This window comes from Python bivittatus, unplaced genomic scaffold (genome assembly GCF_059951505.1).
Source record: "Python bivittatus isolate LINGU-HERP-01145 unplaced genomic scaffold, Pbiv_v1 ctg000270_np1212, whole genome shotgun sequence".
NCBI classification, from domain to species: domain Eukaryota; kingdom Metazoa; phylum Chordata; class Lepidosauria; order Squamata; family Pythonidae; genus Python; species Python bivittatus.
The window spans coordinates 3101510-3114615 of NW_028277050.1; the positions used below are offsets into that span (position 1 = coordinate 3101510).

The 13106-nt window shown below is 40.0% G+C and overlaps 2 protein-coding genes across 2 annotated transcripts in view; one reads left to right on the forward strand and one right to left on the reverse strand.

The window, feature by feature from the left end:
* SPAG17 (sperm associated antigen 17) overlaps nt 1-12784 on the forward strand; it is a 119773-nt gene extending 106989 nt beyond the window's left edge. Inside the window, exons 42-48 of the mRNA XM_088138620.1 lie at nt 129-236; nt 952-1094; nt 3026-3195; nt 6469-6529; nt 8193-8337; nt 9362-9499; nt 12569-12784. Of these exons, the coding sequence (XP_087994746.1) occupies nt 129-236; nt 952-1094; nt 3026-3195; nt 6469-6529; nt 8193-8337; nt 9362-9498 (764 nt within the window). The 3' untranslated portion in view covers nt 9499; nt 12569-12784. The remainder of the gene's footprint in view (nt 1-128; nt 237-951; nt 1095-3025; nt 3196-6468; nt 6530-8192; nt 8338-9361; nt 9500-12568) is intronic.
* The window catches only part of WDR3 (WD repeat domain 3), a 46090-nt gene continuing 33948 nt past the window's right edge, over nt 965-13106 (reverse strand). The window contains exon 27 of the mRNA XM_088138607.1: nt 965-1011. The gene's annotated coding sequence lies outside the window, so the exon portion shown is untranslated. The remainder of the gene's footprint in view (nt 1012-13106) is intronic.

Sequence of the window (13106 nt, forward strand, 5' to 3'; positions counted from 1 at the left end):
GATGTATCAAAAAAAACCCTAAAGCATTATGTATTTTATTTTTCTATAAGCTAATTTATGAACCTTTCAGAGTGAATAGCAGGATATAAATGCTTCAGATGAATGAACAAATTATATATATATTTTAGGAGCCAGAGATGACTTGGCCAGATACAAGGATTCTGAAGATTTGCCCCCAAACTCACCACTTTCTTCTTTAAACGATGCTGAAACCTATCCTGATCACTTTACAAAAGGTAAACCATTCCAAAGGGCTCTTTGAAAAAAGCAGTTATTCATTGGACTTTATAACAAATCAAAAATATTTGTATCTTCATAGCAAATTTGCTGATCTCCACTTGATACAGTAATATCAGTAGGTTGCATACTTCTTACGTGTTCTATATACAGTGTTATATTTTGTGTTCCTCATCTACTTTTTTAAGCGCAGAAAAAAAATAGTTTTGGTGTCATGTGTCTACAAAAGTTATGACCAAATTGTGATTTTTAATGTAATGGAAAAGGGAAATTATTACATATAAGACTGAAGAATATTTGTATTAATTCTACTTAATTTGTTACGTATAAAATACTTCAATTCATCAACTCCAATTTTTATACTTAGCTGAACTATTAGCTTTAGGAGTTAAACCCCTGGCGTGCTGCTCAGGAGCCTTCAACCTAGAAAAGTTGCTTATTTCTGCAAAAATGGAACTAGGATATAATTCTTTTTTTATTCCTTTGGTATCTTATCTGGATCCTAAAATTAAAATCTATTGTTTGTGTAGGTATTTTGCTTTTTTTAGAGTTTGATCTGAGATGACCAGAATGATTTTTCTGGGCTACCTTTGACCTAGCTAAGCATAGAGGTGTAGGAAAATTTTGGCACCTAATAATATATTTAATATATTTGTAGAACTAGTCTAGAGCATATTCTGTAGTCTGTCTTGAAATTCTTTACCTTCTCAATAGATGCAGAAGGAAGTGAAAATAGACTCTTCCATCCAAAACTTCAGTCGCTTCTTATGGATGCTACAGGATCCCCAAGAAAAGAGAAAGTGAAATTGCCCTCATCTATACAGAGAAACAAGCCACGATCAATGCGAAGACAAAAGGTAAGTAATATAATTCCCACAGTAATATTGCTTTTCTCTTGAATTTTCCCTGAGTTTACCTTCATCATATTTAGAATTGTTCTGTCTCCTGAAACTTTTTTGTTCTAGTTAAGGTGGTCTTGCTTAAAAGACATGTGAAAGATGCATCACTCCATCTTCTGTCTGGTTCTCAAGTTTTAGAAGCTTCCGCAGTGCTTTCAGTGCAATCTGTTGAGCTTTCCTACCAGTATAGTACAATGATTGGAGTATTGGACTGGGACCAATTTCCAAATCCCAATTTGTTCATGGAGTTTGCAAGGTGAATTAGAACCATTCCTTTTTCTCAACCTATCTCAAAGTGATGTTGATATCAGGATCAAGTGAGAAGTGAGCCTTATGCACTGCTTTTGAGTTCTTTAGAGGAAGGGTAGAATATGTATATAAGGAATGAATTAAATGCTTTATAACTATTGCCTTCCTTCAAAAACAGCCCATTCTAGGGAAGCACCTTATTGGCGTGACCTTATTCAATACCAGTGTTGTTGAACTTAAAAGCCAATGGATGGAACACATGGCGTTATTTTGGCAACAGATGGGTAGGAGATTGGATGTTGAACTTGATCCAAGAATGTGCCTGACCTGCAATTCCTGAATAGTTCGACCATTTGGTTAAGGGATGGCAGTGTTAATCTAAGAGCTAGTGAGGTGTGCAGGGTCCTAAATTAATCTGAATGTATCTAAGGTCTTCTTTGGGATCTAGAAAAGCTGGTCTGAGTTTGGTAATGTCACAGAAAAGCAAATAGGCTGCTCCCTCTACCCATTGTGTACTCCTTTCCTTTCCTGCCAGGATATCAGGCATAACCAGTCATGACTTACGGGTTATAGAAGTAGAACGGCAACTCAAGCACCTAAGAGTAGTGGATTCCTGCCATAAAGCACCACCACAAGTAGCTAGCTGTCTTTTTTTCAGCTACCATTAAGCAGCAGCCGAAGGGCTTTGGAGCACATGGACAACGGTGTGCTCCAATATTCAACCCGAGATGCTTGTAGCTTGGTTTCTGAGGCTGCATTGGATGGGTCAGAAAGAGTGGACTTTTCCTTCCTCCCTCCCTCCCTCTCTCTGCTTTTACAGTGAGTACAAAAGGAGTTTTGCCCCTCTCATCCACAAGGACAGAAGAAACTAAGATTGGGGGCAAAGGAGTTTGTTTCAAATCTTTGTCTTGCTCTGTGAACTTGTCCTTCTACTATTGGATGGCTTCTGCCTATGTTCCTGATATGTGGCCCAACTGTAACTAACATAGCCTATCATTTAGTAAGTCCTGTCCAGCTTTGGCTCTGTCTGTGTAAGACTACAACAGGCTTGATGGCAGCTGAGAGGTAAGAGAAGTGTAATCTGACATTATGGAACAATATTCCATATGCATTGAGTGTCCAAGGAACTATATAGTATAATTTTACCAAAACAAAAACAAAACCCTTACCAAGAATGCTCTGCATTATACTACAGATTCTTTTTCTTTGTCCAGGAGCTTACTGAAGGTTAAATAGACTTTCATGCCTTAGGCTAAATAATCAATAATCTGTAGCAAATAAATTAAGGATACGTATAAATTTTCTGATAAGTAGATGTTTAGCATCTCATTCATACTACAGAATATAAATCAGCATTGTACTTTTTTTGTACATGTTGAATTATTCATAGGACTGATTTAACACGGGCAAATCCACTTATAATTCACGGTATATTATGTTCCAACTGACAAAATGATTCTTTTTGATGGAGTGTATTGTGGATTCTGAATACAAACGTCATTTCAGAATTGAAGTATCAATAACTGCTGTGAATGGGTTCAATATCAACCAATAAATGCACTTTATTCTTGTCAATAGATGTATGAATTAAGAGTTTTAACCTGTCTGCCCTTTCTAAATGATCCCTCTTGTTTGTGAAGACTGTAGATCTTGTTTCTGGCAAAGTTCACACAAGCTCTGCCACAGCACTTTCCCAGAATATGTCAGGATTCCTTCTTATCCCACCGAAAGTGACATTTGGAGTTCTTAAGGAGGGCTGCACTTACGCAACCACAGTGACTTTGAAGAACGTTGGAGTGGACCTCTGCAGGTTTGTATATATTGCTAGCAAGTTTTGTATCTGCCAAAGGTTACCATGCCCAAATGTTTTGCTTTTTGGTTGTTGGGAGATATGCCACGATGTTTGCAGATAACCAAGATTCCCTTCTGTTTGAATGATGTCAATAAGTCATAGGTCTGAAGGAGTGGTAAATTGTTCGGGGAGGGAGGATGATGATAGTTTTCTTTTGACAATGTAGTATATGAGAATAGCATCAACCCATGGCCCTGACTGGGGGCCTGAATAATAATTTTCAAAATAGAAGCATTTGTGGTAGCCATGTTCTTCTTCTGTGAGTCATGCATGTAGTTTGTGTAACTCAGATGGCATGTTCTAGGGCAAAGCATTGCAGTGATAAACCTGTTGCCTTCTTAAAGTATTTGTCCAAAAGGTGAAATGCCTGCCTTATCTCCTTTCTTTCCCCATTGCTACAGTGTTAGCATTTAGTGACTTTGAATTGAACAGGAGTGGTTTTTTTCTATTGTATTTGTTTATACAATATTTTCTCCTCCTTTCTCTTCATATCATCATTTTGTCTTTCCATATACATTTTAATTATTCTGGGGTTGCCCTGAAAGCTGTTTTTGTAAATGTACCACCTCTCAGTTTAAGCTTCCTGATGATAATTGATTTTGTCTTACTTGGCTAGGATGGGGGCAACTTACAGAATCTACTTTCACTTTAGGAATCAATCATTTCACTTTAAGGAAATGTTGGGAGGAGGAGTTCTGTTATAGATCCTCAAAGTCACCTTCAGGACAGCTCTTAGTAGATACCATTCTAGCTCCCTTGATGTCCATCTTGGACAGTAGTATATAACTTCTTGCAATCTGAGGGCTGAATCATCTTTTGTCACTCTCCAAAAGTGGATGGCCTCAGGAACCTCTTTTTGTGGGACTTGGAATATTTAAGTGGTGCAAAGCTCAAAGGCTGCTCTTTGACTCCCCTAGCCCCCAAATAGAGGAAACTGACATGTTTCCACCAATTTGGGGTAGGTTCTGAGGCCCCCAGAAAGGAAGTTGATTGGTTACATGAGCTCCATGGGCCTTATTTTTGGCACCCCTATTCTTTGGCAAGGATGCACCAATGTCTAATGTCCAAGGTTCTGAGTGAAAATAACATGGAGTGAAGCTAAAAGTCTACACTCTACCATGGCATGAGACCAAATTCCATTTCTGGTGGCTCCTTTTGCAGCAGAACAGTCTTTTGAATTCAGAATGAAGGTAATACTGTAGTGCCCAGTATCATCTTCCCAGGTGTTTATAAAGAGGAAGATAGTTATGAAGGGCAAAGACCATTTGGGTCCAACTACATGGCACACCTATGGGCACACATGTATATACCTCCAGTGCCATTACCTTTGCTTAATTTACCTGTTCAATCCTGAAAAAAAATGTAGTGGATTGCAAGCATAATTTTTTGGATTATATTCATAAAGTTGGATCTGTGCTGAGAGATCAGAGAGAAATCCCCCTTTTTGGGATGGAATTGTCACGCTAGCATGGGTGATATTCTGCAAGTTTTCATAAGTGGGAGTTTTTCTTCTTCTATCATTGTTCATCAGAATCTTATTATTCACAAGTCTAGTCTGAACTATGGATGAAGCCACCAGCAGGAGCATGAAGGGGGCAATTGCCTGAGATACTTTTAATCTTCTTTGTGCTCCTGGGATAGCTGTCACTCAGGAATTGCCTAGATGTTATGATAATGAAGCAGACATTTTATTTCTCACTGGCCCTTTCTTCCAGAAATTCTAATTACAGTGGTACCTCGGGATACGAACTTAATCCGTTCCGTGACTCTGGGCGTATCCCGAGTTGGTCGTAACCCGAAGGAAATTTCCCCATAGGGTTCAATGTAAATCCGGTTAATCCGTTCCGCCCTCCGCCCGAATTTGGTCGCAACCCGAGGCAATTTCCCATAAGGTTCAATGTAATTACCGTTAATCCGTTCTGGCGTCCACGGACCACACGGAAAGCGGCCGGGCGCGGCGTGGTGCGGCGCGAAAACGGCCTGGTGCGGCGCGAAAACGGCGCGGCGCGGCACGAAAATGGCCCGGCGCGGCGCGAAAACAGCCCGGCGCGGCGCGAAAACGGCTGCGGACCACGCGGCAGGGCCGGAAAAACAGCCGCGGACCACGTGGCACAGGCGGAAAAATGGCTGCGGACCACGTGGCACGGGCAGAAAATGGCCGTGGACCACGTGGCACGGGCGGAAAATGGCTCGTACCCCGAGGCGGAGTTCGCAAACCGAGGTAAAATTTTGGGGCTGGAGCTGGTCGTAACCCGAAAAATTCGCAAGCAGAGGCGTTCGTATCCCGAGGTATCACTGTACATGACAATTTCATCTCTAAGTTTGATATAGAGAGTATGTTTAGTAGGCAAAACCACTGTCTCACATGGCTCTTAATCAGGTAGAATTACATATAACCATCAAGACTGAAGATATGATTCCAAAAAGCTCTCATTCTGGGAATCCAAGTCACCATTGGACTAGTTCTTCATAGCCCATCTGATAAGCTTTCTCAGATGTTCTGTCCAGAGTCTGGATCCAGGTTTTCTGCACAACTACATAAAAATTCTCCCATTAATCTAACTGGCATAAGTAGTCTTCAATTGGTCCATCGCCAAGCAACTCATTTGCCTTTTTTCCTGAGTGATAGAGACTACAGAGAACAGCTGGAGGTTACAGTGATCATTTGAAAATTTACATAGCCTCTCTCCCATTCCCACTCTGGAGCTTTAGCTACCTATCCTGTTTGAGACCACTCTACCTGTCATCAGACTGAGGAGATTAGAAGGGAGACTGCATCTATTTTAGTATGCATGATGCATACATGTTGCAGTGGGAGCAGACTTCTAACCAAATACTTAGCTTCAGATGGTTTCAAATGAGGCCCAGTGCAAATGATCTTTCAAATATTAATTACAAGCAAGCAATCTGCTGTTCTCTCACTCGAACTATCCAAGCCACACTATGTAATTTCTTTCTTCAGATCCCAAAACATATTTCAGATAGATAATAGCTGGGAAATGGGAAGAAAGCTGAACACAGCTTTATTAGCCCATTCTGACTGGTTGTTTTGGGGTGCCTGTGACTAAACTTATTCTCACATGGTAATTGGTGATGAGAGCCAGTGTCTATGTGGACCCTTCAAGTAGTAATAAAATATTACAGCTCCAATAACCTGTGGTAGAGATGGTCTGCTTCTTATTTCTGTGGTCCAGTACAAAACAAGAAACTAACTTTTCTATTACTTGGCAGGTTTCGGGTGAAACAACCACCACCTTCTACAGGATTGCGCGTGAGCTACACTCCAGGGCCTGTAAGTCCTAGGGTGTTTAACTGGGTTGGATTGTACCAACAGAGGCGAACATTCTTCTTCAGCAGACAGGTCACTGTTCTTAAATGTTGTCCATGGGCCTTTCCTCGCAACTGAGTGCTATCCACCCATCTTGAACTGGCAGAATACTAAATCAGTGTGAAATTTGCTAGCCTCATAGCTGATACCTGTCCAGTCTCTATTGCCTCTGACTTTTCACTGAACGGTGCTGTCCTGATTAGTGATTAGCAGCAAGCAGTACACTAAGCAGTTGGATGGGTCCCCTAGCATTGCTGCCTTTTCTCTTCTGCACATCACCAACCACAGTAAAAAATGAAAGTGCAACCTTCGGAGAAGGCCAGGAGGTTTCACTTTTAAACTTCTAGTTTAATAAGGTTGCTCCCTATAATGAGCAACAGTTAGAAGGCTTTTAGATTAAGAGGGATATAACATAGTTTAATGTTCAGTACTAAAGATGTTCTTGGGCTAATTACCAATTACAAGGGTTTTCTGTAGTGGTTAGGGATTTTAAAGAGACTAAGCACATCTGTATAACCGACTAGCAACAAATTAATAAAGAGGCATAAAATGGATTATCTCACTTCCACGTGGGATTGATTTGACACTCCACATTTATTGAGATGGCCCTTATTTTCGAGTAGTAATAAAATATTACAGCTCCAATAACCTGTGGTAGAGATGAAGCCTAACACCAGAAATGCTGCCTTTTATACTGCAGCAGTGGAGAGCAGTGATCACATTTTTGAGTCAGAGGTTTTGTTTTGTCTTTTAAGCTCTTCCAACCCATTCTGAATGGTCCTATACAAATGCGTACAACATTCAGGAGAACCTTCTCCTTATCCCATTAGGACTGTGGAAGCAGTTGGAGCAAGTTGAGAATGTCTGTTCCTCCTGACTGTCTTTGAGGCATCTCTTAAGAATAAGTTGCTCCAAGAACAGCTGCTACTCCACTGAAGATGTACCCCAAGCAGCCTACACATGGGGGCTGGGACAAATGGGCTGATTGCTATATCTTAACAGAATGTTCTAGTATCTCCTTTTTTGATCTCTTAATGCCAGTCTCCTTTATGTAGTCTGTTTTATCACATAGGTTTTAAGAAAATGTCTTCTTTAGACCTTTTTTTCCTAATGAACACCTTTTTAGCAGCTTTTTTTTAAACACGGACTTACTCCTTTTCCAAAATATGGGAATTCTTTTTCCTAAATATGGAAATTCCTTTAAACTACCCTCAACATGCTATTTATCCACAATGCTTTAGTTTTGTGTTCAATTGCTGTATTATCAGCCTCGGGGATGATACAGCACAGTAACTCGAAACAAATTCTGTGTTGAGCATTTGAAGGGCATATTGTCATAAAAGTGGTTTGGTACTATTCAAACCTAGGAAAATATATATGGGATTTAGCTTTCTTTCACTCCGGGCTCCAGACAGGTCATCTCTTATCATAGTATCAAATGGAGAAGAGTTTATAGTACAAATGTTATGATGAAAATTCAAGTCACTAATGAAATCAAGTTTTACCAGCAAGTTTATTTAGGGGTGGTGATTAGGAATATTTTAAAGAAGAGGACAAGATAGTGGGGGTGGGAGGCAGGAATCTAATTTTCTTCATGGTGAACTATATGATCTTCTGTCTTTTCTAGGTAGCTGCTGGACTGCAAACTAAACTGGAAATAGAGATTTTTGCCATGGCTGTTGGAGTGGAAGGAGATGAGGGCTTGGGCAAACTTTTCCATCAGATTGAAATTCACACAGAAACTGAAATACTGTTTTTTCCTGTGGAAGCAAATATCTTTCAGTCTTTTTTTTTTTTTTCCTTTTGTTCTACATTGAATTTATACAGGACTTATTTATTTATTTATTAAATTTTTCAGCCGCCCATCTCCCCCCAATGGGAGAATTCTGGGTGATTCACAACAAACATTAAAAACATAAAATATATAAATACATAAAACCTTAATTAAAAACATTACTAAAAAGGAGGAGGAGGACTCCTGTATAAATCCACTGTATAAATCCACTCCACTGACAAGTGATAATCTTGCCTTTCTTTAAATCATATATTTTTATTTATTTCTAGTACTATCTTTCAGAGTAAAACCATCCCAAAGCAATATATATCATAAACATCATGCATGTTTATTTGAAAGTTACTGTAGGATGGTCATGCCTACCTTCTATTGCTCACTTTAGCCTCTGGCATATTATCAAAAAGAGATGTTTACACAGGGGTAAGTATTACATTGATCCTATTTCTAAGACCCAAAATAACACTCCAAACTATTTTATAACAAAGGCTAAAATGCTTGGAGTCTTTCACAATATTTTACTCTGGTCCTACTAATTTCTCCGTAATATGGAGTTATGTTTCCTATGTTCTCCCAGGAATTATCTGAAAGCACAAACACACATTACTAGTTTGAACAACAGAATATTGTAGCATTTCATTATCAGCCACAGCAACACCACTGTCAGACCACACCAATTGTTATATTAACATAATAGGAACTATAAACAGTTACATGGTGTGCTCCTGTGACCCTGTGCCGCTCTACCACATAGACAAAAATGGAAAATAGCTGCCACAGGGACATCACAGTAACTTTTTCTTCTAAGCCATATCTAAGGAGGAAAGCACTCTGTGTTCTTATGTCTCACTGCATTTTAATGTTGCCAAAATGAAAGTAGAATTTAGTCGCCCAGACAGCCCTTTTTTAAAGATTGTCTTTATGCTTTATTACTAAAAGAACACATTCAAGGCTTGGGAAGGGGTTTAGCAAAACAATGTTATCTCCTTAACTTGCTTTTTCACCAGTCTTAACAGAGAGCATCTATGACAAGAGACCACCAAACTATCCCAAGGGGGGGGAAGCCTCCAGCATCCAGTTGATTTCAGCAAGTCCAGTCTCTCAGTTTAGAGTAATACTTCCTCACAAGCTTCCTTGTTAATGTAAGCATTTGTGTTTCAGCATGGAAAGTCTGGGTTCACCATATCACAGGAGAGCTTGCAAGAAAGTGTAGCAATTAAGCTACTATTGGTATGAAGAAGTAGGGAGCCTGGGAGGTACTGGTGGGGAAGGGCTAGGAAAGCCTCTGACGGGGGGAGGGCAACTAAAAGAGTATGTGGGTGTTAGAGGCATGAATGGCATCATATTGATGGGGACTGATCCTAAATGAGAGAATTACAAGACCAGACTGGCCTAATACATACCAGTTTTTAAGTCTTATATCTCACAATTTAAAAACGTGCACAAAACCTATTGGGACCCAGCACGTGTGCTTTTCTAAGGGGAAATGGCTTGCAGCATGCTAATAGTATGCATTTGAATGTAGTCAGGTCCAGAAATATTGGGACATCGACACAATTCTAACATCTTTGGCTCTATACACCACCACAATGGATTTGGAATGAAACAAACACAATGTGCCTTAACTGCAGGCTGTCAGCTTTAATTTGAGGGTATGTACATCCAACTCAGGTGAACGGTGTAGGAATTACAACAGTTTGCATATGTGCCTCCCACTTGTTAAGGGACCAAAAGTAATGGGACAATTGGCTTCTCAGCTGTTCCATGGCCAGGTGTGTGATATTCCCTCAGTACCCCAATTACAATGTGCAGATAAAAGGCCCAGAGTTCATTTCAAGTGTGCTATTTGCATTTGGAATCTGTTGCTGTCAACTCTCAAGATGAGATCCAAAGAGCTGTCACTATCAGTGAAGCAAGCCATCATTAGGCTGAAGAAACAAAACAAACCCATCAGAGAGATAGCAAGAACATTAGGCGTGGCCAAAACAACTGTTTGGAACATTCTCAAAAAGAAGGAACGCACCGGTGAGCTCAGCAACACCAAAAGACCCGGGAGACAACGGAAAACAACTGTGGTGGATGACCGAAGAATCCTTTCCCTGGTGAAGAAAACACCCTTCACAACAGTTGGCCAGATCAAGAACACTCTCCAGGAGGTAGGTGTATGTGTGTCAAAGTCAACAATCAAAAGACGACGTCACCAGAGTGAATACAGAGGGTTCACCACAAGATGTAAACCATTGGTGAGCCTCAAAAACAGGAAGGCCAGATTAGAGTTTGCCGAACGACATCTAAAAAAGCCTTCACAGTTCTGGAACAACATCCTATGGACAGATGAGACCAAGATCAACTTGTACCAGAGTGATGAGAAGAGTATGGACAAGGAAAGGAACTGCTCATGATCCTAAGCATACCACCTCATCAGTGAAGCATGGTGGTGGTAGTGTCATGGCGTGGGCATGTATGGCTGCCAATGGAACTGGTTCTCTTGTATTTATTGATGATGTGACTGCTGACAAAAGCAGCAGAATGAATTCTGCAGTGTTTTGGGCAATATCTGCTCACATTCAGCCAAATGCTGCAGAACTCATTGGACGGCGCTTCACAATACAGATGGACAATGACCCAAGGCATACTGCAAAAGCAACCAAAGAGTTTTTGAAGGGACAGAAGTGGAATGTTATGCAATGGCCAAGTCAATCACCTGACCTGAATCCCATTGAGCATGCATTTCACTTGCTGAAGACAAAACTGAAGGGAAAATGCCCCAAGAACAAGCAGGAACTGAAGACAGTTGCAGTAGAGGCCTGGCAGAGCATCACCAGGGATGAAACCCAGCGTCTGGTGATGTCTATGCATTCCAGGCATCAGGCTGTGATTGACTGCAACGGATTTGCAACCAAGTATTAAAAAGGGAAAGTTTGATTTATGATTGTTATTCTGTCCCATTACCTTTGGTCCCTTAACAAGTGGGAGGCACATATGCAAACTCTTGTACTTCCTACACCGTTCACCTGAGTTGGATGTACATACCCTCAAATTAAAGCTGACAGCCTGCAGTTAAAGCACATTGTGTTTGTTTCATTCCAAATCCATTGTGGTGGTGTATAGAGCCAAAGATGTTAGAATTGTGTCGATGTCCCAATATTTCTGGACCTGACTGTACTTTTGGGGTAGGGGATACAGAAATGCAGGCAAACTAAGCTTTTTGCACTCAAGAAAAAAAAAGGGAAATAACAGTGAGAAAAGGACTTTGCAAAATGAGATTCCTTTCCCTTCACTCTTGTCTGGCCAATTGCTTTCTGCCAAACAGTCCTCTCTGCATCCTGACTTAAGAAAGTGTTTGGTCTAGTGACCAAAAAATGCAAGTTAAAAACTACAGAAATTTGTGGGTCCAAAATCACATGCATTTTTTTTTTTTTTGCAGAGATGATTGCTTGAAACAATTTTAGAATGATTTGATAAGCAGTTGCATTTGGCATTTTTTGAGAAAAATGAGACCTACAGGAGGTAGGCCAGGACTTCTTTTAGACAGATTTTTTTGTTAGGCTTTCCTTAGTAAAAAATGTTAAGCCCTTTCAAGAGCTTACATTATAAATTTCCATGCATTCTAAACCTGAAACAGTAACAGTGTCACTAGTTTTCAGTTGTGGTGAGGGGGCTACAGAATTGCAAAAAAAGGAGGGACAGAGGCCACAGGCAGTCTTAAGGCCTCAGGTTATCTCCCTCTGCTTCAGATGTTCCCAGAAACAAACTGAAGATCTTATTCCGTATTTAAGGAAACATCAGAGGCAAAACCCACTTCCATAATTACTTTAACTTTAAATGCACAAGGCAAACAAGGTATCTAACTGCTGGATTCAGCAGGCATACGTACTCAGACACTCAAGTTAGTCGCAGTAGAAAGGTACATCAGAAAACTTGATCATTGCAAAATGTTTAGAAATTTCCACCCATGAAACAGTTGCATTTAAAAGAAAGTTGTCCAAGTGGCAAGGAATTGTGGAATCTGTAGCACAAACAGCTGGAGGGCATTAGGTTGAGGCAGGTTAATGTAGAATTGTTATTTTCCTGCTTGCAGGCTCCAAGACTCAGCTTTGCTAGCAGAATTTCGGTATCATTCTTAGCATGGCTCCTTGGGAGCTGCAGTACTGTTATAACTATAATGAAATTGTCCATACGCTTATATCATTTTTATGTTTGTTTTGCAGAGCAGACCTGGAGTAATTTTTTCCAATGTTACGACAGCCCTGCAGTGCTACTGTTCTTAATCTGCCAAGAATGTTAAATTGATGTTTTTAAAGTTTAACGGTTTTGTTTTACTAATATTCACCCATTGTATACACATAATTGATATTGTAAACAGTTGTCAGCATATCATCTTAATAATATGAACATGCAGCCATAAATAATAAAAAATATATATATTCTGCACTACTGCAAAGCTCTTGGTTGGATTTATGAAGATTTAACAACAAAGGGATGTAAACAAATTGCTACTCACTTTGCTGAAGGAAAAAAGCACAAAGAACTTGTGCAACATCTCTAATATTTTGAGAACATCACCAGCATCATCAAAATCAGCTAATATTGATACTAGCATAGAACTGATAACCCATTAATACTTATTTTATAATACTGCCAATGTGCTTACTGCATTTTCTGGTGCTAGTGTTCAGAGACCTTCTAGGTTAAATGAAAAAACCAAATGCCTTACTAGGCTACAAAAAATGAGTTTCATTCTCCTAC